We start from the raw sequence: 23431 nt of genomic DNA, 5'->3' as shown, positions 1-23431 counted from the left end.
AAAATACTCAAACAAGCGCATTAAATTTGTTGATCAAACACAGAGAAACACAGAGCGCATGTCATCAACCCATACTGGCTAAAAACACTCCACATAAATTAAACAACGGTATTATTGAGTAATTGTTTTACAAACCAGAAACAGCCCAGCAAAGAAAATGAATTAAATCTCACTCACTTCTTCTTCCGGCTCTTCTTCAAAGGGAATTCCTCGATTCAATCCTTAAAATCATGTTGACTGTCAAACAGTTCAGCGTGTCCTCAATCTATTTTCTGTAAGCCCCAATTTTGTGAATGACCTCTCTCCCGAGCCATTTGACACAGAAGATCCTTGATGCAATTTCCACATTGGGAAAAGCACACTGGAGCAGTAGATTTCGAGGCGAGGAGTCATTCGTCACGGAGCAGCAAAACTCGACAAACTGAACGAGTTCATCATGAAGCTGGTCCTGCGGGTCTTCAGTGTTCATGCGTGAGACTGCGACAGGCCTTGTTCTTCAGACGACTTGAAAAAGCCCCAGAATTGTCAGGTTTCTTCGTGTGCGATACACCTATTATGTAACATGATGATCAGGTCGTCAATAATGAGAAGAAACACAAACTGTTCACTGCCTGTGAGGAAATGATCAGGAGTGTTGGATTCATCTGCGCTTGTTTTTCTTTTTATTTGGTGAGGGGTGCTGTCCTTTATTCTTGTGTAGCAGAAATTCGTTTGGCCATCATCTCCAACTCTCCAAACTGTTGGTGTAAATTTTCTAGAAAAGCCCGATTTCACCAGATCCGGGTCTACTCTTTGAAGGACAGTACTGGTTTCCTGGAAGCTCTGCAGGATCTTGTTCAGGTTGCCACAATAACATTTAAATAACATATTTTAAATCAGCAACAAAATCTGACATGAACTTTCCCATAAGTGTTGTTTCTTACACCATGTCTGATAAGATTCCAGTAACAAGCAATTAGTCTGTCCACACCAGATGCGACCAAATCAATCACAAATCACAGCCAATCAGAAGAGCGTGTGGGCGGAGTCTCTCTGCAAGCGCACTGCACTGCAACCAAATGAATAAGTGCATAAACTAATAAATATTAAACCATTTTAAAATTATTAAAAATACATACTGAGTGACTGAATTTTTTTTTTTTTCAGAATACAGTTGTTTGTTCACAGTTTTGAACGTTCTTGTTTCCTTTAATTTATTTTCAAGATCTGAGGTGAATTATCCATTGTTGCTTTCAATATGACTACATAGATCATGTAAACGGATAATAAAACTCACGTCAAATTCTTCTAACATTAAATAAAGCACATAATCAGTACCTGAGATTATCATTGTCATATGTTGTTCCATCCGTGAATGTCATGTCAATGAAACCGTTTTATCGTTAGAAACACCTTTTATAGCGTGTCGCGTATATGGTTAAGTTTGGGCCAGCCAACGCGCATGTGCAGCAACCGGAGCTTCTAACGGCTGCTGCGATGACGCGATGACTTTACCAGTCTGTGATTGGCTCTTTTCGGAGGCCGCATAATAAGTAAGTCATCGAGGTCGGCCGTAAAAATGAATTGGAATATATGCAATACAAGAGGCGCCAAATGTATGTTTTGTAAAGCCCACAAATAACTAAAATGATCTATAATAACAGAAAACAATATTTTTTGTCCTGACTAGATGTCTGCCTGCTCTGTTACCACTGACTATCAAATACACCACTGAGTTTACCTACCTAATATATGACTTTAATAAACTTCGCTATCTAGCATCACTGTTCACGCTGTCTAGCCAGAGGAGAACAATGCTAATGGATCTCTCTCGGACCGGACAGACCTGCTGTTGGCAGCGATGATGGAGTTTATAAACGCTCAGAGGACGAGCAGATGTTTGAGCTGTTAGCGAATCCATTCATTTCATTATAGAGTTTGGCTGCAGGCGCGTGTTCTTCATATGAATGATCAGTGCTGGCCTGATGTCAGCTCAAGCGTTTTCACTCGCATTTCCCTGTCGAGCCACAATACATCAAACCTCAGTGTCGTCCATGGAATGCATTCATCTTTTTTACCCATGCATTTTAAACTCCCTCGCTCCTATCAGACAGAACTGGGCCACAAAACGATTAATTTCCCACATTCATCCACGCTAACGGCGAGTTTGAAGCCAAGGACGAGTTCCTCAGAGAACCTACACCTGAATGAACCCGTAAACAGACCAACTGACTGAAGATGATGTGATAAAGCGTCCTTTATCCTGGCTTTAAGTCCATTAATGGTGAGGAAACACATTAAATGACCTCACTTCCTGAATCTAGTGTTCAACGTGAAGAGCTGATGGTAGTGAAGGATCATGCACTGGTTCTGTTTGGTTCATTTGAACATCAGCTTGTGACATTGAGATTGAACTCCACAGCTCATGATGGGACAGTAACATCAGTCGAATCCCACCGGATCCAGAGAAAATGTGTGGAAAGGACCTCAGTCCTGCGTCTCTCAGCTGTGTTTTTAATTAAAGCGTCAGCGGGACGAAATCAAGGCTGAAAGCCAGACAACAGCAGTCGAGTAGATCGTCAATAAGCGCTTTGTGTTGTCGTCAGCTACAGGTCATTTGAAATTAAAATCCGAGCGTTTCATAAATGCACACATTGTGAGGCCAGTTTTCCTGAGGCTGGACTGATCAGAATAATTACTCGGCCACGCTTTGAATGACGGCACTAATTTGTTTGGAGTGTTTCTGAAATGACATCAGTTCGGTGTCGGATTAGAGCGAGGAAAGTTAAACACGCCTGTGGGCCGAACACGCGTCTGACAGGCCGAAGTTAAGCCTTTCTCTAATATTTATGTTCTGGCTGCATGAGAACAAACTCAAATGAGCTCGAGTGAATCTGTGTTCATTCGGTCAGTGATTCGCTCGGAGGAACCTCGAGGTCTGTTCTCACTATGAATGGAAAAAGCAGCATGAATATTGTTGAAACACTGCTTTTGTGTTCCACAGAAGAAAGACAAATGATGACAGAACGATCATTCTAGCTGAACTAACCCTGTTTAAGAGTCTGTCTAGTTTGTAAACGGTGTATGAATATGAGAGCGTCAGACTTGATGTTTTATCAGTAACGATCGAAACACCTGTGGAAACAGTATGAACACCTGTGACGAGTCTGTGGGAGAGAGTTTAAGTTTAATAAATGGAGAAGACAAACTTCATCGAATATCATATGAACGAAACAGCCTGCAGAGATTTAAGAGATCCAGTTACGACCAGCTAGTCAATGACTATTTTTCTCTATTCAAGTTTAACTGTATTGATCTATAACACTGAAAAGAGTGAGTTAATGACTTAAAACAAAAGCTAAGCTGTGATTCGCTGGAGGAACTGGAGAAATTTCACATGCTGAATCTCTGACTTCAGATCTTCCACTGACAAACACAAACAAACCCAAAGTTTTCAAGTAGTTTTCGATTTTCAACAATAACAGAGGAAGAACGATATGAAACAATAGTAATTGTGTAGGAGAGCCGGAGATCGTGTTTTACACTCAAAATGTTTTATCGTCTTTTAATGTAGAAACACTGATGTTTATCGTGCATTTGTGTGATGAAAAGAGTTTCAGGAAGTTTCCAGGTCGTATGTCTGACTTTCTTGGTTTGTAATGCAGCATTCTCACATGCCCACCTGTCACAGGGTCAAAGGTCATAATTCGAGCTTTACATGTTTCAGTGAAGAGATGAACAACACAAAGAGCAGCGAAGCTGCAGAAACTCTCATGTTATGTCAATGATCAGAAATTGTTTTTTGATAGTTTTAGTTACCGATAATAACCCTGTTTTGCATGACGGCAGCAGATTTAAAGGGGTGTTTGATTATGATTTGACTTTTTTAACTTTAGTTAGTGTGTAATGTTGCTGTTTGATCATAAACAACATCTGCAAAGTTACGACACTCAAAGTTCAATGCAAAGGGAGATATTTTCTTTTACAGAAATCATTTTTTTAAGGACTACAACAAACGGCTGGTAGGGACTACAACGAACTTCTTCCTGGGTTGGTGACATCACTAACCCTAAAATTTACATAAACCCCGCCCCCGAGAACACACAACAAAGGGGGCGGGGCCATGTTGGGCTGCTTTAGAGAAGAGGAAGAGTTGTTGTAGTCGAGTGTTGTTAGCATGCCGTCATTTTACGCCGGACTGCTTCACAAACGAGGGTCAATTCAACACAAAAGATTAACATGACGGCACATGCTAGTGGATGAGCTGAATCAACTCCACAGCAACTACATAAATTTATCCACTAACCATTCAGAAACGTCTAAAAGTTGTAACTTCTTCCTGAGTCTCTCCATCAGTGTCGACTCCGGTTTGAACAATGTAAGGCTGAACACCGTTACTGACAATCCTCATTTTTCTGCGTGAGATTCTCCAGCTTTGTTGTTGTTGAGCGACCGAAGCGCGAGCTGTTAAAGCTTCGCCCTCTTCTGGAAAAGGGGGCGGGAGCAGCAGCTCATTTGCATTTAAAGGGACACGCACAAAAATGGTGTGTTTTTGCACACACCCAAATAGGGGCAAATTTGCCAAGCTATAATAAATGATCTGTGGGGGATTTTGAGCTGAAACTTCACAGACACATTCTGGAGACACCAGAGACTTATATTACATCTTGTGATATAGGCCCCCTTTAAACTAAAACAGAAATCACTGGAGAGGAGAAATGAAAGAGTAATGAATATCCCTGCGTCAGGAGAAGAAAAGTAGATCCACAAAGGCAAATAAAACAAAGAACAGCCGTGATTTTGAAACATGAATGTTTTATACAAGCTTTATTTACAACTTGAATAACAACTGTACAGTTTTGCAGCGTCGGAAGCACAAGTTCATCAATGGAGACACATTATGAAACGCATCTAATCGGTTCTCGTCATGAACTGCTGAACGTTCCTCCAGCGTCGCACACATACAGTATGTACATATTGTATACAAGCAATATAAAACTTGGCAAATGGAATGAATGTTTGCTACTTCAGATGAAAGTTCTGATCAAATCAATCTCACACAGCAAGATCACGACTGTTTCCCTCGGTTTGAGGCGTTTGTCTGCTCATGGACGGTTGTGAGAGACCTTTAGCGTTTAACCTCTGAACTCAAGTCCACAGTGATCAGAAAGCCTCAAACATTCAATCAATCACCTGTTAAAAACAACACTAGATACGGATCGCAGACATGCGTCCGTCTTGTTCGGCAATCGCTGTGCGTTACGGGAATATTTAGTAACAGCTGATGAAGAAAAGCAGAAGATTTACTGCAGCAGTTTGTAACATTGTGTCAGAATCATCAAAAGCACTTACTGATTCAGCATCAAATAAATAGAGTTCAACACTATGGGTAACAGATACGGTTCGGGTCCTCCGTCATTCATTATAATGGCTGATGATGCAGTGTGATGACGATGAAGAGGCTCGTTTGTTCATATAAACTACAGAAAATACTGAAACAATGATCAAAGCAACTAAACAGATGTGAGGAACATCAGAGCAATTTCCATCCGTCTTTAATGTGTAACAGTCAAAGCTCGCGCTCTTCTGCCTGATGATTGACACGCGCCGGCCCCGCCCACTTCTGATCGGCACGCAAGACCAGAGCATTCTGGGACAGCATGGGTTAGTTAGTGTGCAGCGATGGGTTAAACTGCTCAAATCACTGTCAGTCATGCAGCCCCGCCCCCTGATGTCATGCAGCCCTGCCCCCTGCCACTCATGCTTTAACATCACTGTGAAAGAGAGAGATTGACAGGTGTCAGTCACAGATTCAGCAGCAAGCGTCCGCTGAGCGTCACTGGAGAGTCGCGGTTCCTCGTCCAACACGCCTGCTTCAACATCAGAGTTATTGTTTTTATTTTTTAAATATTTGGCCTGCAAAAATCATGTTCTTCCTCAGTGTTTCTGTCTTGTTTTCCAGCACAAATATCTAAACATTCTTAAATCAAGATACATTTACTGGAGAAGAGAAATGACTGAAGATATTAAGACTTGATCAATGAAAAATGAATCAAAATGAAGTGAGTTTGTGCTACTGAGGAAGAGCGTCATGTTTCGCAGAACTGAAGGACAGACGCACGACTCGTGACGACAGCAGACGCGACAGATGACAGTGATTGACAGCAGCTGTGAGTCTGTATTAAGGCATCGGGAATGAATCAACAAAAACAAACAACAGGAAGCGCCTTTAAATGTCACGACGACCTACACAAGATACAAACATATGGTGCAACATGTAGCTCTTTCAATGCATAGATAATAAAGAGGACAGGTTAAAGACTCAACGTAACGTGTAGCAAATAAAAACACTCAAAAGTCTCCTGTGCGTCAATAATAACCCTTAAAATACTGCAAAGCCTCCTTTAAGAAGTGTCCGATGGGAAATCACACGTTTGTTGGGAGTGTGTTGATTAATTAATGCTGATATAATTAAAGCGAGCAGGAGCGTCCAGAGACCCTGATTCATCAGATGGGCTGAGAGGAGGAAGAGGACATTAAGGGGTGGAGTCGGGCGTCCTGATTGGCTGTGCTGAGGTCGCCATGGTGACGCTCTACCTGGCTCCGGTGGGTTGCACGTGGCCCGGATACGACCGTCTGGTGCTGTTGGCCTGTCTCTGCCGGGCCAGGAAGGACTGACCCGAGCCGGTGCTGGCCAACCGATCCTCCGCCGCCTTCTTCTGCAGAGCCATTCCCTGAAACACACGTTTGCATCATGCTGTTATTTTCCCGTTTATCACTGTATTGCATAAAGCTGACGTGACTGGTGTGGATATTAGTGTTCAGTATTTAAACTTTCATATCCGTCACAGACAAACTCAAGCGCTCGCTAACTGTGCTTAGTGTAACAGCACCACCTAGTGCACACTACATCCATACTGTTGAGCCGTGAGCAGTGTGTGCCGGTGGACTCGTGTTGATACACACCATGTTGTACCAGGCAGATACAATGAGTTTCTCCTCCTGGTCTCTCTGAGACTTTGTCTTGTCGTACTCCTTCTGCACAGACAAACACAGAACAGTCACATAACAGCGTGTGTGTGTGTGTGTGTCAAGTAAAGTCAAGTCACCTTTATTTATATAGCGCTTTTTACAATGTAGTTAACCCAGGCAGATCAAAGCACTGTTGAATATCAAATGTCAAGTCAAATGTCAATGTGTGTGTGTGAGTGTGTGTGTGTCTGACCTCGAGCGAGTGCAGCATCCTCTCGCGCTCCTGCAGCTGGTTCTTCAGGGCCTGAACTTCAGGAGCAGAACCCTGATTCTGTTTGGGGTCCAGCGTACGGATGACCTGCACACAAACACACAACATCAGCATCACACACACGCTTACACACATATACACTCACTCACTCTCTCACACTCTCACACACACTTAGATACAGACACACTCTCTCACACGCACACACTTGCACAAACACACTCTCTCATATACACACTTAGATACGCACACACTCTCTCGCACGCACACACACACACTCTCTCACACACACACTCTCTCTCTGACACACAACACACAGGCGTGTCAGACGTACGCTCTTGGCTTTTTCCAGGTATTTCTTGTATCTCTCCTCCATCTGTTTCATATCTTCATCTTTCTTCTTCAGCGCGTCCTCCAGCTCTTCAATCCTCTGAGCTGAAATGATTCAACACACTCTCATTTAAACAATCTGCAGCACACACACACACACACGTTTACATATATACACTGCAGAAAAAGATGTTCTTCCTCAGTGTTTCTGTCTTGATTTTCAGCACAAATATCCAAACATTCTTAAATCAAGATACGTTTATTTGACGTTGTACATCGAGGACGTTGTCATGTCGCTGGGAAAAGAGTCATCAGTGCCCTCATGTGCTCTTACTAGTGCCCGAATTCATGCACATGATATACTGATTCAGCACCTAGTGAGTTGATCGAGACGCACCCCTAACTTTGACACATTTTTCATTAAACAAGACTTAATATCTTCAGTCATTTCTCTTCTCCAGTAAATGTATCTTGATTTAAGAATGTTTAGATATTTGTGCTGGAAAACGAGACAGAAACAGGTTTTCTGCAGTGTGATGATCACGAGTCTCACCGCTGGAACTGTGTTTGTTCTCCAGCTCTTCGATCTCTGAGCTCTTCTCCTGAAGCTTGTTAGTGGCATCCCTTAATTTCTCTCTAAAGACCAAGAACAATCACACTCTGTCATTCATGATGAACTTTGTTGCTGTGATAAACACAATCAATATCTGCTGATACTCACAGATGTTCCTGAAGCTTCCTCTTCAATAACACCGTCTGAAAAAGAAGAAGAAGAAGAAGATGTTAAAGTTGGTCCAACACAAACTCAGTCACGGTGCATTAAAGCACATGTGAAACACTGCAGCGCCTCCTGCTGGACACAAACCGCATTCACACACTGCAGCATCACAAGCCCTTCACAGTGATCACTACTGAGGGTGCTGAAGAGAGCCTGATGTCGTTCACACTGCAGTGAACCAGCAGAGGGCGCTGACGAGCTCAAAATCACCAGCAAACAACACCAGACAAACACACAGAGTATAATGCTTCATATAAACACTGTACGAATGTGATCAAATTATAGTTATACTAGTTATGAAGCAACTGACTAGTGGGTTAGTGAGGTCAACTAGCGAATTTATGTGTTCCACTTATTTGTAGTTTTGAGAGCAATAAACAGTCTCTGGTGAACATGAACATAAACCACGTCTTTACCAGAGCAGCTGACTAGTTTTTCAGTCAACCTGCTGTGAAGATTAAACACCTGTAGAGGCTACTATAATAAACATAACTTTACTCTGTAATATCCTCTATATTGACATAAACCTCATCAGTGTAACTATTTATGAAAATCAAACTCAAGTGTGATTGAAAACGCAGTGCAGGATGATTCAAACACCTGATCATCTGAGCAACACCTTCAAGATCAGCATTCAGTCTCATGAAACTCACATTCAACAGTAAAACCCAGCAAGAGCATTTCAAATAATCAACGGACGGATCGATCATGCTCAGACGACTCGTCTGATGGCTCCGGCAGAAGGAGACTGCGCGTTCGTTCCGTGACACATGCGTGTGTGAGCTGCGCATGCGATCAGTGGAGCAAACAGCCGAAAACAATCAATCACAAAGCTGCAAAATGCTGGACTGTACTTACAACAGACTGAGAGAGATTTGATGGACAGACAGAAGAGAGCAGACCTGATTCATCAGACGCCTGTCACACACACACACACACACACACACACACACACAGACAGGGGATGATCAACTGAAGCAGGCGGTCAGACTAAAGTATCACACACATGTGCTTCTGATGATGATGATGAGGACGATGATGATGGCATCACCCGGCAGGACGACCAATGGCAAGCCTGGATCATGCTACATCATGAGTGACATCACAGTGAAGAGAAAGAGGTTAGTGAAGACACACAGCAGGGCGTTAGTGCGACAGTCACGCGTGATGGAGCCGTGGCACAGTTAGGTGTGTGCTAGTGTTACGTGTTGACCAGAGTTATTATGGTTAAACTATAACTATCAAAAACATTGTTGTTCACTGAAATAAAGCTGAAAGAAAATATAAACATTAGATGAAAAAAAATTAGAAAGTTAAAATAAGTTTAGGTTGAAGAAGTGTTCAGAATCACAAGAATCATTTTTTCTTCCACCTCTGATATGGAGCAGCTCTGGTTTGACTCTCCAGCGCTTTGATCTCTTTAGGAACTATTTTGTCGGTAAAGTGAAGATAAGCTGTATCTGGTCATGTGCTGTGTGAAACATGAGTTAGTGAATATGGATGAGGAGCTGCTCGTGCTTTCGGCTCCATCAGCCTCTCGGATCAGCCAGCACGACTAACTCTAGTTTGACTCACATCATCTGCTTTGGATCCGTGTTCCTGAAGAGACTTCTGCAGCTCCTCCACCTGAGACTGACCCTCCAGCAGCCTTTGATTGGCCAGCCTGACACACACACACACACACTTCAGTTCATTCACCTTTTGTGACATATCAGGACACAAATGTGTATAATGTCATGGGTATGACAGGTATTACAAGGAGAGGGTGACTTATGAGGACATTACTCCATGTCCCCATTTTTCAAAAGGCTTATAAATCATACAGAATGAGTTTTTGTGAGAAAGTAAAAATGTGCAGTTTCCTGTGATGGGTAGGTTTAGGGGTAGTGTAGGGGGAGAGAAAATACAGTTTGTACGGTATAAAAAAAATTACGCCTATGGAGAGTCCTCACAATTCACAAAAACAAACCTGTGTGTGTGTGTGTGTGTGTGTGTGTGTGTGTGTGTAAGTGTGTGCGCGTCCAATATTTGTATAGTGTTTTTCACAACACACACTCTTTCAAAGCTGCTTTACAGAAAATCATGATGTTAATGTTTATAATATCTGAATGTTTTCATGTCTTATGGTCACATTGATCAGATTAGAGCTGGACGATAATATAGTTATTATTAGACGATACAAACAATTAAGCAGCTGAGATTTGATATACAGTATGTATCGCTTTAAGTGAGTGAACTGTATTTACAACATTATATAAAGATCTGTGTGATAACGGACTCTTTTCCCAGACTGTAAAAAATTTAGCAAAGCATTTATATTTTCATTCAAAAATGATTACATTAAATGCATTAAATTACAGTAAAATAGTCAGCGCAGCTGAAGGAGTGACAGTTATTCTCTATGTTTTTCCTCTTTTGGAGAGTCACAGAAATGCTATTGTGGATTTTTTTTTTGTTGTTGGAGCAAATAGGAACATAAATTATATTTGTTGTAGTCTCAGTTCACCACTACAGACATTTATCCGGCTAAAGCGAGTTGTGAAGCAGTCACCTGTTCTCGGTCTCCAGCTCATTCTTCCTGCTGTTGGCGTCCTCCAGTAAACTCTGCAACAGCGCGATCTGCTCGTTATCAGAGCCCTCCTGAGCCAGCTTCAGCATCTTATTCTCGTGCTGCAGGCGAATCAAACGCTCCCTGACAAACACACAAACACACAAATAACTAACACATGATAACCAGCCGAACCTTCGTAGGGAGACATCTAACTAAACCTAGAGTCTGACGAGTGTTTAATGCTGGAGTTTGTTGGACACATGAACCAGCCGAACCTCTCAAACACATAAAGACTAAAGTAAAGCACAATAAAGATCCAGTCTGGAGTCTTTTATGGATGTTCATATACTGTATTTCACCTACCGAATCTCTGGTGTGATGATTTCTGCAGCCAGCGAATCAGACGGCTCGTTACTGCACAGCGGCACCAAACCTGATGAAACAAGAGTGATCAGATCAACCAATTTTATATATATAACAAGTATACTTAATTAAATATTAGTTTAAAGTCTGTATCACCTGAGGTCAGCTGAGACTCTTGAGCTTTGACACACTTAAGCTCCTCGATGGTCTCCTTCAGAGAGTCTCGCTCCGTTCTCATCCGCTACAGACACACACAAACAACATATGAATAAAACTGAGCTGTCTGGAGTTCTTATTTAAAGACAGGAGATGAAGATGACATACAGACTAAAATAAGAGCAGGATCTGTGAACTAGTGACTAAAATAACAAGAGAAAAGAGCAATAAAGTTTAGATGCTGTGCTTCAGCAAAAACCCTGCAGATACGCTCGTTCATATCTCATCATTTCTGCAGCGGGTTCCTGTTTCAGCACAGTTAAACCTTAATAACACAAGCTTTAGTATGAGCTCCTCATGATTAAATCAAGCTGTCTTCTTACGTCTTTCTCTTTCTGAAGCGAGTCGACTTTCTCCTTCACTCGTTTATACTCAAACTCCATCTTGTCGGCTTTCTTGGACTCCTCCGAGAGCTTGTTCTGAAGCTCCACCACCTAAAACACAAAGCAGGCGTCCATTACAGCGGCTCAATGCCATTCGTCAGGCGTAAAAGCTTCAGATCAATATTTCAGAGCATAACAAATATTTCATTGACAACGGTTGGTGTCCTCACACCTGTCTCTTGTAGGTCTCCAGCTGTCCTCGTGCGGCGTTGGCCTTGCGCAGGTCTTCCTCCAGCGTGACGGTGTTCTGCATGTAGCTGGTGTTCTTCTCCTCCAGCAGCTTCACCTGCCGCCTCAGATCGCCCAGATCCTCCAGCTTCTTCTTGTACGCCTCCACCTGCGCCTCCAGCTTAGACACCTTATCAGACGAGTGCCTGAAACACACACACAGGGTTCAGAGTTCATGCTCGGCATGTGTGCGGCACGTCTCAGGTCTGCGTCTCACCTCAGCACATCCATCTCGTCTTTGAGCGACTGCGCCTCCTCTGCCAGAGAGGTCAGCTCCTCGTTCTGACCTCTGACCTCCAGCAGCTCCTTCTCCAGCTCCTCACAGCGGATGCGATAATCGTCCTTAGCCGCCTCCAATCTGACACACACACACACACACACACACACACAGACAGACACACAAAGACTCGCTGTCAGTCACAGAACAGATCATTTAAGCCATAACAAATGTTCGCAGATCAATATTTCGGAGCATAACAAATATTTTATGGAAGATAAATGAATATTTCCCAGACAGGGAGCAGAAATAAAACATCCCACATTTTGAGATCAATAATGTCTCAATACAGCCAGATGATTCTTACATTGGTACTAAAAATACTTTCATAAATCTATAAATACTGTACAACACACTTCTTATTTAAATAATATATCAATTATTATTTTATATATAAACAATATATTTTTGTTGTTTTGTTTTGTTTTAGATACAATAACGAGCATGATAAATCTGCTTTATGGAAATGTTCCTTCATTCAAAATCTTCTTAATCAACGTTTAATCACATACACAATAAAGACAGTTCAATCATATGACAGAAATCCACACGTGAGGTTCCAGTGTCATATAGACCAGGACTCTGTGAAATCTGCTTTATTTTTCCACAAATTCTGTGGTTTTTCCATTTGAACTGTTCTGGATTCCATTTTTAAAAGGTTTATTTAAATTATTTAAATAATCACAAAGGATGTCTAATCAATTGAATTAATAAAACTTTAACAATTTAATCATTTATTACAATTTTAACAATAATAATGCCCTGTGAAATGTGTTTTATGTGCTGTCTGTTTTCATTTTTCCTGACGCTATTTTATGATTTAATATGTACTAATGAAAATCAAATCAATGCATAAAACTTTAACATTTTAATTATTCTTTTAAAATTTTAAAACAATTTTTTTGGCTCCACAGCAGAGGTTTAGAGTGTAATGTTTTAATAAAATTAATTATTATTATAGCAGAAATCATAGGGCCCTGATGCACTGCAAAAATGATGTTCTTCCTCAGTGTTTCTGTCTTGTTTTCCAGCACAAATATCTAAACATTTACTGAAGAAGAGAAATGACTGAAGATATTAAGACTTGATTAATGAACAAGATTATTTTTCTGACTCCATTGGCAGATATTTGTTCTTGTTTTAAGCAAAAACTCACTTCATTTTGATACATTTTTCATTAATTAGTCTTAATATCTTCAGTCATTTCTCTTCTCCAGTAAATATATCTTGATTTAAGAATGTTTAGATATTTTTTAGGAAAACAAGAAAAACATACTAAGGACGAACATCATTCACAGTGCAGATCTACTGACTGATTCACATTCGACTGAGGTCCTGTTTACAGCTTGTATTAAGATGCGTTTTGGTCAATCGGATCACAAGTGGACGACACTAAGTAAATACAGGTGTAAATGTGGTGGTCAAAACTTCTGCAGAAGCCCATACATTTACCCGCCCTTGAAGAAATCAGGACAGAAGTGGTCGAAAGTGGACAAAAGAGACGGATTAAACAGCAGATGTAAACGGGTATGTCTCTCTCTCATCCACTTGTGATCCGATTGACCAAAACGCATCTTAATAGCAGGTGTAAACAGGGCCTGAAAGATGACCACGTGACGTTCATTCGGACACAGTGATAATAACGGTGATTTGATTGACACCTCGCTGGATTCATTCAGTGTGTGCGACAGAATTAAACCGAAGTCAACAGTAACGCAGAGAGTCCGTGTCCCTGAGCCCATGCGTGTGCTTTAATGCAGATCCGCACCCTTCAGACGCCCCGGTGCCCATCAGATCTCCCAGTGTGCCCTGCGTTACCTCCACCGGGGCATCGTGACGCCGGACGGCAGCTGAGAGGGCAGAGGCAGGCAGTGCCAGCTCAACTGAGACTCGTCCAGGGCGCTCGTCCTGTCATTGAACATTACCACATGATGACCTCACATCCTCATTCGCTGATAACAGCTGACGCTCAGAGGAATCGCTGTTAGGATCATGTGACACTGAAGACTGGAGTAACGATGCTGAAAATTCAGCTTTGATCACAGGAATAAATTACACTTTACTATATATATTCACATAGAAAACAGCTGATTTACACTGGAATAATATTTCACTGTTTTTACTGTATTTTTGATTACATAAAGAGACTTCTTAATCTGAATTATTCCAAACTTTTGACTGCTGATCATTTCATTTCTTGAATCACATTACTGTGTGGGAGAATTGTTTACAGTGACTATAAAGGGAACGTAATTATTTGTGACTTTAATCGCATTCATGTTTCCGTAGTTTTATCAAAGCTACAGGAGTCTGTGCGTTAGACTGACTTAACACTGCGTCTCGTCTTGTGTGTTTCTCACCTGAAGGTCTCCTCCTGCAGCTGCTCCAGCTGCGTCTGAAGCTGCAGGTGTCTGCGTCCCGCCGGGCTGTTCAGATCCTCGATGGAGTCCGACTGGTTGAGCCGCTCCATCAGCACCTGGTTCTCCGCCAGCAGACTGCTCTTCTCCTCCTGTAGAGCCGCCACCTTCAGCACAGACACAGAGAGAGTCACAGACGGCCGGATCAGAGCCAGTGCTGCCGATGTGGAGCTTCTTCTCTCTGAACTTCTACAAACGTGTGTGATCTTCTGAACCAGATGTTTGTTACTGAAAACTGGCCTTGAGTCAGTACATTCTTAACTGTCTGTGTGACACTTTATTGCATTTTCCCTATCACATATTTTACTTATCATAAATTAGGCATTATTTTAAAGCTCAAAAAACACTCAAAATTCATCCTGTGAAAACAGTTTTGAAATCGGACTATGTTACCATAGAAAAACTACTTTAAAACATTGGTAACACTTCATTTTAGGCTTCTTTAACTAGTTGCTTATTAGCATGCATATTACCAGAATATTGGCTGTTTATTAGTACTTATTAGCACATATTAATGCCTTATTCTGTATGACCTTATTCTACATTCTTAATCCTACCCAATACCTAAACTTAACTAACTTACTAACTATTAATAAACAGTAAATTAGGAGTTTATTGAGTGAAAAGTCATAGTTAATAGTGAATATGTGTTCCCTATACTAAAGTGTTACCAAAACATTTTAGCGGCTAAATTCTTGTGATATCAACTTCAAATTTGGAACACGGCTTTGATTTTAAAATTTAAAATCAAAATTTTAATGAAAGCTTATTTCCACCACTAAATAAACTCACACAATAACAAAAATATATCACCCAATTCTGACTTTATATTAAAAAAAAATCTGAATTGTGAGATAGAAGTCGCAATTACCTTTTTTATTTTTTATTTCATGGAGGAAACAAGTTTTTTTTAGAGTCCAAGTTATTTTGTACAATATAGATTTTGTATGAAATAAAAACATTTAGTTCAGTACGTTTGCTGTACAGTAATTACAGTACTTTTTTACAATAATCTGCTGAGCGTCTCTTTAAAAAGAGACCAGCATTAGCTCTGTATTCAAAGCATTCATGAATTAAAATCATTTCAGTTCAGTTCTAAGATCAAATAGAAGGGTGACAGTTAACAGGTTAAATACACTTAAAATCAATACTTCAATATTCACTTGCTATCAAAGCATGTTTTCAGTGAAATTATTCTCTAAATGGATCTATTTTTTTAAAGCAGACATACAGACGTATGCATTAAACTTGTACGTATATAATCAATAATAAATAGGCATCATGCGGCACAGGGTGGGGCGAAGCAGCGGTCACATGTTCACACTGAACTCTGGGTAGTTTCGCTGCAGGATGGATCTATCATCCATGTGTACAGATATGAAGCGCTACAGTCAGCTGAAGACGGGCTGATTGGATGTGCCGCCCGTGATGGCGTCTACAGTTGCCATGGGAACCACAGGGCAGTGTCACATGACTAAGGATCAGCCTATGGGGTGATGGCACTGAACATACACACAGAGAGTTTAATACCCTGCACACTACTCAGGGATGTGTTAAAGCAGACAGCGAATTCAGCAACGAGTGAGAGCAGAAGAAAAGAGAGACATTTACCCTCTCGTCTAGATCAATACATTCTAACCTCAGTCTATCTCGCTCCTCTTGGACGAGGTACGCCTTCGAAAGCAAGGCACAGGAGGAGAGGTTACCACATCAACAACACACACCTGAAGACTGCACTGTTACATTCACCAAAATATCACAGACATCTACAACATCTGATCAATTAAACAGGAGAGAATCTGTGAAATGCTGATGATGCATCATTTAGTGAACATCACACTTCTTACATCTACTTAGATGAACCTACAAACTACATGAAGGTGGAGTGAACCGACACAAGCGTCCGGATTAGTGACATTCAGATCAGACACACAGTCGATGAGACGCATGTCTTTACCTGCATGTCGAGCTCATGGCATCTCTGAGCGATCTCCTCTTTAGTGGCCAGAGCATCGTTCAGCTCCTCCACCGTCTTCTTCAACTGATCGAGAAAGGAAAAACACTTCAGGCATTTCTAATGGTGGGTTTATTATCAATAACCGAGCTCTAGATTGACCGTACCTGCCGGTCCAGATCCACATACGAGTCGTTTCCTGCAGACACGGGCGTCTCTTTGCTCATGAGCTGCAGACACATGATTAAACACGTTAAAGACACAAACAGCAGCCAGTAACACACACACACACACACACACACAGTACATCCATGACACGCGAGAGATGCTGACCTCTTGGATGGCGGTCATGACCACGTGCTGGACCGACTCCTCCATCATCATGATGGTCTGGATATATTCTGGAAACAAGATCACAACACAATGTCAAAGAATCCTCAAAAATAAAATGTATCACGGTTTCCACAAAAATATGAAGGAGCAATCTCCCTTTATCCCCTGCAAAACACACACACACACACACTCTCTCACACACACACACACACACACCTTGTTTCTGTTCACAGTTAACAGCACAGCCCAGGATGAGCTGCAGCATTCGGCCCAGTTCAGCTGCATCTGAATGTTCTGCGATGAGACTGACGTCTGGAAGAGTGAAATCATTGATCTGCTGCCCCAAAATCTGCAGAACCACAGACAGACAGACGGAGAGACAGAGAGGTTAGGAGTCAACTCAAGAGAAAAAATAATGGACGTGTAACAACATAAACGTGTCACATTTCAGTATCACACAGAAAGATGCGTCTCACCTCATGGTTGTAATCCAGAATACCTTTCAATATTTTCTTTAAATTGCTGATCTGAAGAAAAAAAACAAAAGAAGACATGAAAAAATGAAAGACCCTGTAAGATGTGTGAAAAGCACATGCGTGTAAAGGAGAGCTGTGAGCACCTTTAACCTCCAGTTGTCTCCAACATCAGCTTTAATACGACTGATCCAAGCGTCAGTGAAATAAATGACATCACTGAGAAAGAGAAAGAGAGAGAGAGAGAGAGAGAAAGTAACATCACGTTAATGAGGGAGGTTTGTCATCTCTCTCATCTACAGATCACAGGGTTCATCATAAGCGTGGCTGATAAACCTGTAGACATCATAATCTGGCAACCACTAGATATTTTGCTACACTCATGTGACTCTTCATGTCAAGCTCATCCTTTGCATGCGATTTAAATCTAGTCAGTTTGAACTCTGAAGCGATTTTAAATCTTTCAAGAGCAGAACATGAAAGAACTCAGTTCTTCCCAGTTTATTGTGGTTGAACTATCAAATACACACATTTGTGTGTCAAAATGGCCGTCTTGGGGAGTATTCACATAAACACAGGAGGTTACGAATGTAAACATGTGTATCAGTATATTAGACCTGTGCGTTAAAGTGACAGCAGTCTAATAAACCTGCTGCCGTCTGTGTCATTAATGTTAATCAAACTACACAAGAGTAAGAGAAAATCACTCACTGCTCTTGACTGAATACTTTAGAGTATTCGAAAACTTTATAGCTTTAATAAGCATCAATGTGTATTTAATTCATACAGCGACGACTATACAGTGTTTTATTTTTACATTTGATCATTGCAATTTTATGAAATTTTAATGTAATCTAATTTTTTGCCATCATAATCTTATTCCTAGAAAAATGACTATATAGTGATACACATGTGAACAGTTGTGTGTCTCACATACATTTTCTGCAGGACTTGTGCCATGGCCAGTCCACTGGTCAGCTCGTCTACTGTCGAACATGGCGCCTCCACACCAAACGTCTGGATCTGAACACAACACAATGACAGAGGATCAGATTAACACCAGGAACCACAAGGCATCACTTCCTGTAGGTCACATGAGGATGGATGAGACTAGGGCTGCGTCCAAAATCGAACACTACTATATAGTATGCGAAAAACAGCACACCAACAGAGTTATATGTTCAAATACATAGTATTCATAGGAGTTTTTCCCTCTTTTTCCATCTCGCTTTCAAAATGCTTACAGTGTGTGTCCACTGGCGCACTATGGACATGCACTATTATGAATGCCCGTGCGGCCATGCGCATTTTACTTTCACTATTTTGAATTAGCTGCAATTCGGGAGGGGGGGGGGGGTTAGCTTGAATGGTGGGTTGATTATTATTCTTCAAGAAAAACACAACAACAAAACAGTACAATGACAAACTCGCTTAAATAGGTGCTTTTACATTTCACTTTGAAGCCAAATCTCCCGCCATCGTCTCGTCAGTCAGAGTGAGGTGAAATCTGACTCCTGTTGCTGATCTGTGCTGCGACTCTCGTTCGGCTCACGCTGCATTAAGCAGATGCATTCAGTTTTTAATTTTAGTGTGTTCTCTATCTATCATGTAACATGTATAGCACAAGTCTGTCATATAAGCTACATAATATTGTAATGAGAACATCATAATTGTGTGCTTGGGACATGGCTTTTAATGGTGAAACTTTTGTTTTTGTAATCAGCCTCTCAATTATATAAAAATTTGGATTTAGATTTATCGGCCAATATATCAGTTATTGGCTTTAAAATATAAAAGAATTATCGGTTATCGGTATCGGCCAAAATTTTCTCAACGGTGCATCCCTACTGAATATTAAAGACTGCTACTGAAATCTGCATGTTTTTCATTTTTGTTTTTTGATTATTAAAATTGAATTAAACCATTACAATGAAATCCAGAAAACTTAACATGTAAAACATGGAATTTGAGAAAAAAAAATGAAACATTTCATAGGGCCCTGAAAATGTAATTTTTGAAAATTGCTGTTAATTTTAATAAATTGTTATATTGAATAAGTTACATGATTTCAAATTAGTTAGACAATGCTTTTTGATTACTAAAATTTCAATTTAACCATTAAAAAACAAGAATTAAACTCAGGGAAAACATGAAATCCTTAAAAATTAAAACAGAAAAAATGGAATTTGGAAGAAATGAAAGGGATTTCACAGAGCTCTAGATGAGAGACGGCAGAAATCAGACGCTGGGCTTCATCTGTTTATATCCCCGAGCGTCTGTTATTACATGAACTAACGCTGTGATCACAGGTGTCACGTGTGGAGTTGAGAAACTCGAGCTCAAGTGTCATTTCACACAGGCTCCATTCACTTCTGCTTATGCAATGACACTTTAATCGACTAATCTGCACTAAGATTCAGATTTCTCTGTTCTGCACAGGTTTCCACGATGGAAAAGGGTTTTCTGCTTTTGAGAGTTCTGGACGTTTGCAGAACAAACACAGTGAAACTCCACAATCAACACAAAGCGCTATTGTGCTGCGAGATTTCATCACTAACATCACACTTTTACTCTCTCATGCTAAACTCAGGACAGGAAGTCACACCCACGGCCTTGATTGCCTCAGGAAACAGAGAAGCTGGAAAAACAGCTGAACGACACAGACACAGATAAACACCGGCTCTGATGATGTCGCGGTAACACGCGCTCCTGCAGGTTCAGCTGAAGTGTAAACAGGAAGACGGGCGTGTCAGCTGAGCTTGCGGTGACGTGTCGGCTGTGATCCGAGCTGTGTGAGGAATGTGAGACGTCACAGTGTTGGGCGTGTGTGTGAGACGCTTCACATCTGCCGGTAGAAAACACTGAAGCAGCAGCAAAGCCTTCTGGATAGTTAACCAACTGTAAAGTGAACCTGAATACTCCAGATCTGATCAAGAAAAGTAAACACTGACATTATCAATTCTGATTTCATAGTGACTTTCAAGTTTTGTGAATGTAAAACTTCTGAAAAGATTTAAAGATCAAAGATAAATGGAGTTTTTTGTCTCCTAAAAGAAAGAATCGATTCTGAACTGAAACGAGTCGTCAGTAATTCAGTCTCACTTCCTGCTGAGCCTGCGTAGGTTTGTAACTCATTTGCATAATGCCAGCCCATTGGCTACTCTAAACAACATTAGCAACCTTTAAAATAACATAATAGAGCACTTTAATAGGTTTTACTTTGCCTTGATTACATCAGACAGTTATTACATTAAGAAGAAAGATTATGAAAACATATTTTTGGCTATTTAAAATAACACTGTGCACTGAATTCAGCAGTCAATCACAGCACTGACTGAATCACACAACAGAGCTGACGCTCTAACAGCCTCAAACCACATCCGTCACATCATCACACCGCCGGTCTGGACTGAACTCACACTTCTGATGAGGAACAAGTGTAAAAATGAGATGCGTTGGAAACTATTACTATTGAAAATAACACAAATGGAAGAATGTGGGAATGAAATGAAGTAGAAAACAATACTGATGATTGTCTAATCAGAAATGAAACTCAATTCTGTTATTTAAACAAACTCAAAAACAATCATGTGATGTGATGATGCTCTTCCCTTACTGAAGACATAAACCAGATATGTGTGACAGATGAAATAAGATATCAGCATCACCGATTCTTCTGAACGTCTCTGGCGCGCTTCTGATCTTCTGTTGTGTTTTTCAGTCATGAGCGACATTATAAACTCTGACGCAGTGGGATAAAAATACTACACATTGCATGATATCTTCACATCTTTCTTTGAGAAGGAAGCTTCTCATTCGCTGTTTGTGCTGAAATCCAATCTCTGAGCTCGACGTCTGAATGTATCGTCAGATACGTGGTGAGAGCTTTATGTTTCAGGAGGATGCTGGGACAGTGATGGACATCACATGCGTCAGTCATAAACAATCCTATTAAGAGCTGTTAATACACACACACACACACACCGGATCAGGAGAGACGACAGACAACTGTCACTTATTACAGGTGACTGGGTCTCGAGCTAAAGGGTTAGTTCACCCAAAAATGAAAATTTCTCTCATTAATTACTCTCCCTCATTTCGTTCCACACCCATAAGACCTTCATTCATCTTCAGAACACAAATTAAGATATTTTTGATGAAATCCGAGAGGTTTATGACTCGTCCATAGACAGCATTATAATCAACACTTTCAAGGTCCAGAAAGGTACTAAAGACATCGTTAAAACAGTCATGTGACTGCAGTGGTTCAACCTTAATGTTATGAAGAGACCAGAATACTTTTTGTGTGCAAAAACAAAACAAAAATAACCACTTTATTCAACAATCTCTTCTCTTCTGTGTCATTCTCATATGTTTACGTCCAGCGCTTCCAGGTTCTACATCAGAACGCCGACTCATTATTGGCCGGCTCCTGTGTCAGAATCACACGCATGCGTCGAGCTTTGGCCAATACTGAGCCGGCGTTCGGACGTAAACACGGAAACCCTCACTGTGCTTCACCTGCGTAAGGATAATGACAGGGAAGAGATTGTTGAATAATGTCGTTATTTTTTGTTTTGTTTTTGTGCACAAAAAGTATTCTCGTCTCTTCATAACATTAAGGTTGAACCACTGCAGTCACATGACTGTTTTAACGATGTCTTTAGTACCTTTCTGGACCTTGAAAGTGGTGATTATATTGCTGTCTATGGACGAGTCATAAACCTCTCGGATTTCATCAAAAATATCTTAATTTGTGTTCTGAAGATGAATGAAGGTCTTACGGGTGTGGAACGACATGAGGGAGAGTAATTAATGACAGAAATTTCATTTTTGGGTGAACTAACCCTTTAACAGCTGTTAATACACAAACACCCGCCGCAGATCAGGAGAGACTCGAGAGATAATTACTAACTAGCACTAAACTATATAACTCTCACTTATTACAGGTGACCAGGTCAAGAGTTAAACCAGGAAACACACAAAAACTGCACTGATTTGTCAGCATCAGTTACAACTACACACACACACACACACACTTACACAACCAAATGCTTCAACAGACAGTGATCAATCAATCCAATGATCAATAGGAGCTCAGATAGAGACAATCAACTGATCTGAGGTCATCCCATTCCAGAACTAGTCTGACCAACTAACAGTAAGTTAAGGGGCAAACAGTCTTACTTTCGGATTCAAAATAGACCAATATACCTTTCCATTTAACTGACTTGAAGTTATCACCAGTACTAAAGAAAAACAGATGACTAACATGTAAGATTAGTCTAAGCAGTTTATACAACCGGCCACAGGTCAGAACTTAAAGTCATTTAGATTATAATTTGAATCCCAAAAATAAGACTGGTTACTCCTTTAACTGCTAGTTGGTCAGACTAGTTCTTGCCTGATATGATCACTGTATACTGTGTTATATGTGTGTGTGTGTGTGTGTGTGTGTGTGTGTGTGTGTGTGTGTGTGTAAATGTAAACAGATGATCCCCGTTATAAAGAATCAAGCACGAGCCGCCGAATTCTCATTAATAACCAGATTATTTGAACAGAAGAACGGGATGAACCCGCTGAACTCACCCATGTCAGGAGACTTTCACACAGCTCCACTCGATCCAGAGTCTCCAGAGCGCTCATGTTCGGTTCGGACTCAACTGTTTGTTTGATCGCGCGAATCTCCGAGTGAATATAAATAAAATGAGTAAAACAGAGCTTCCGCCGCTGACTGCGCGATTACTGTCCGGTTCTGAGAGGAATCCTGTCGAATTAAAGGGGCGAAAGCCGATTTTGATGAATAAAGCGGCGGTGACAGACACACATTAGCGGATTTTTTCCCCCAGTCAGTCAGACAGACACACGGGGTCCTTCAGCTGCCACCCTGCAGGATCAGGACACCTAAT

General features: G+C 41.0%; 1 protein-coding gene across 4 annotated transcripts; it reads right to left on the bottom strand.

The window, feature by feature from the left end:
• Nucleotides 1-4777: 4777 nt before the first annotated feature.
• On the bottom strand, nt 4778-23421 carry hook3 (hook microtubule-tethering protein 3). Of its 4 annotated transcripts, XM_051895772.1 has the most exons (24): nt 23112-23398; nt 18972-19075; nt 18460-18545; nt 17669-17741; nt 17526-17576; nt 17266-17398; nt 17050-17117; nt 16884-16946; nt 16720-16803; nt 14706-14869; nt 12286-12426; nt 12013-12214; nt 11781-11891; nt 11398-11482; nt 11242-11311; nt 10879-11019; nt 9903-9990; nt 8271-8305; nt 8103-8185; nt 7554-7654; nt 7205-7309; nt 6946-7017; nt 6577-6713; nt 4778-5753 (listed from the first exon to the last, which is right to left on the bottom strand). In XM_051895772.1, exons 3-24 carry the CDS (start codon nt 18480-18482, stop codon nt 5738-5740), a joined length of 2046 nt encoding a protein of 681 aa, XP_051751732.1. In that variant the 5' UTR covers nt 18483-18545; nt 18972-19075; nt 23112-23398; the 3' UTR covers nt 4778-5737. The 4 variants fall into 4 exon arrangements, 3 of the variants coding, with proteins under 3 accessions (XP_051751732.1, XP_051751730.1, XP_051751731.1); XM_051895770.1 differs by lacking the exon at nt 18972-19075 and having other exon boundaries at nt 23112-23418; XM_051895771.1 differs by lacking the exon at nt 18972-19075 and having other exon boundaries at nt 4778-6713; nt 23112-23417.
• Between the last annotated feature and the right edge of the window lie 10 nt (nt 23422-23431).

The sequence above is a fragment of the Ctenopharyngodon idella genome, chromosome 5, assembly GCF_019924925.1.
Source record: "Ctenopharyngodon idella isolate HZGC_01 chromosome 5, HZGC01, whole genome shotgun sequence".
Classification (NCBI taxonomy): Eukaryota; Metazoa; Chordata; class Actinopteri; order Cypriniformes; family Xenocyprididae; genus Ctenopharyngodon; species Ctenopharyngodon idella.
The sequence above is the reverse complement of the archived record's forward strand: the minus strand, read 5'-3'. Positions and strand labels throughout refer to the sequence as shown.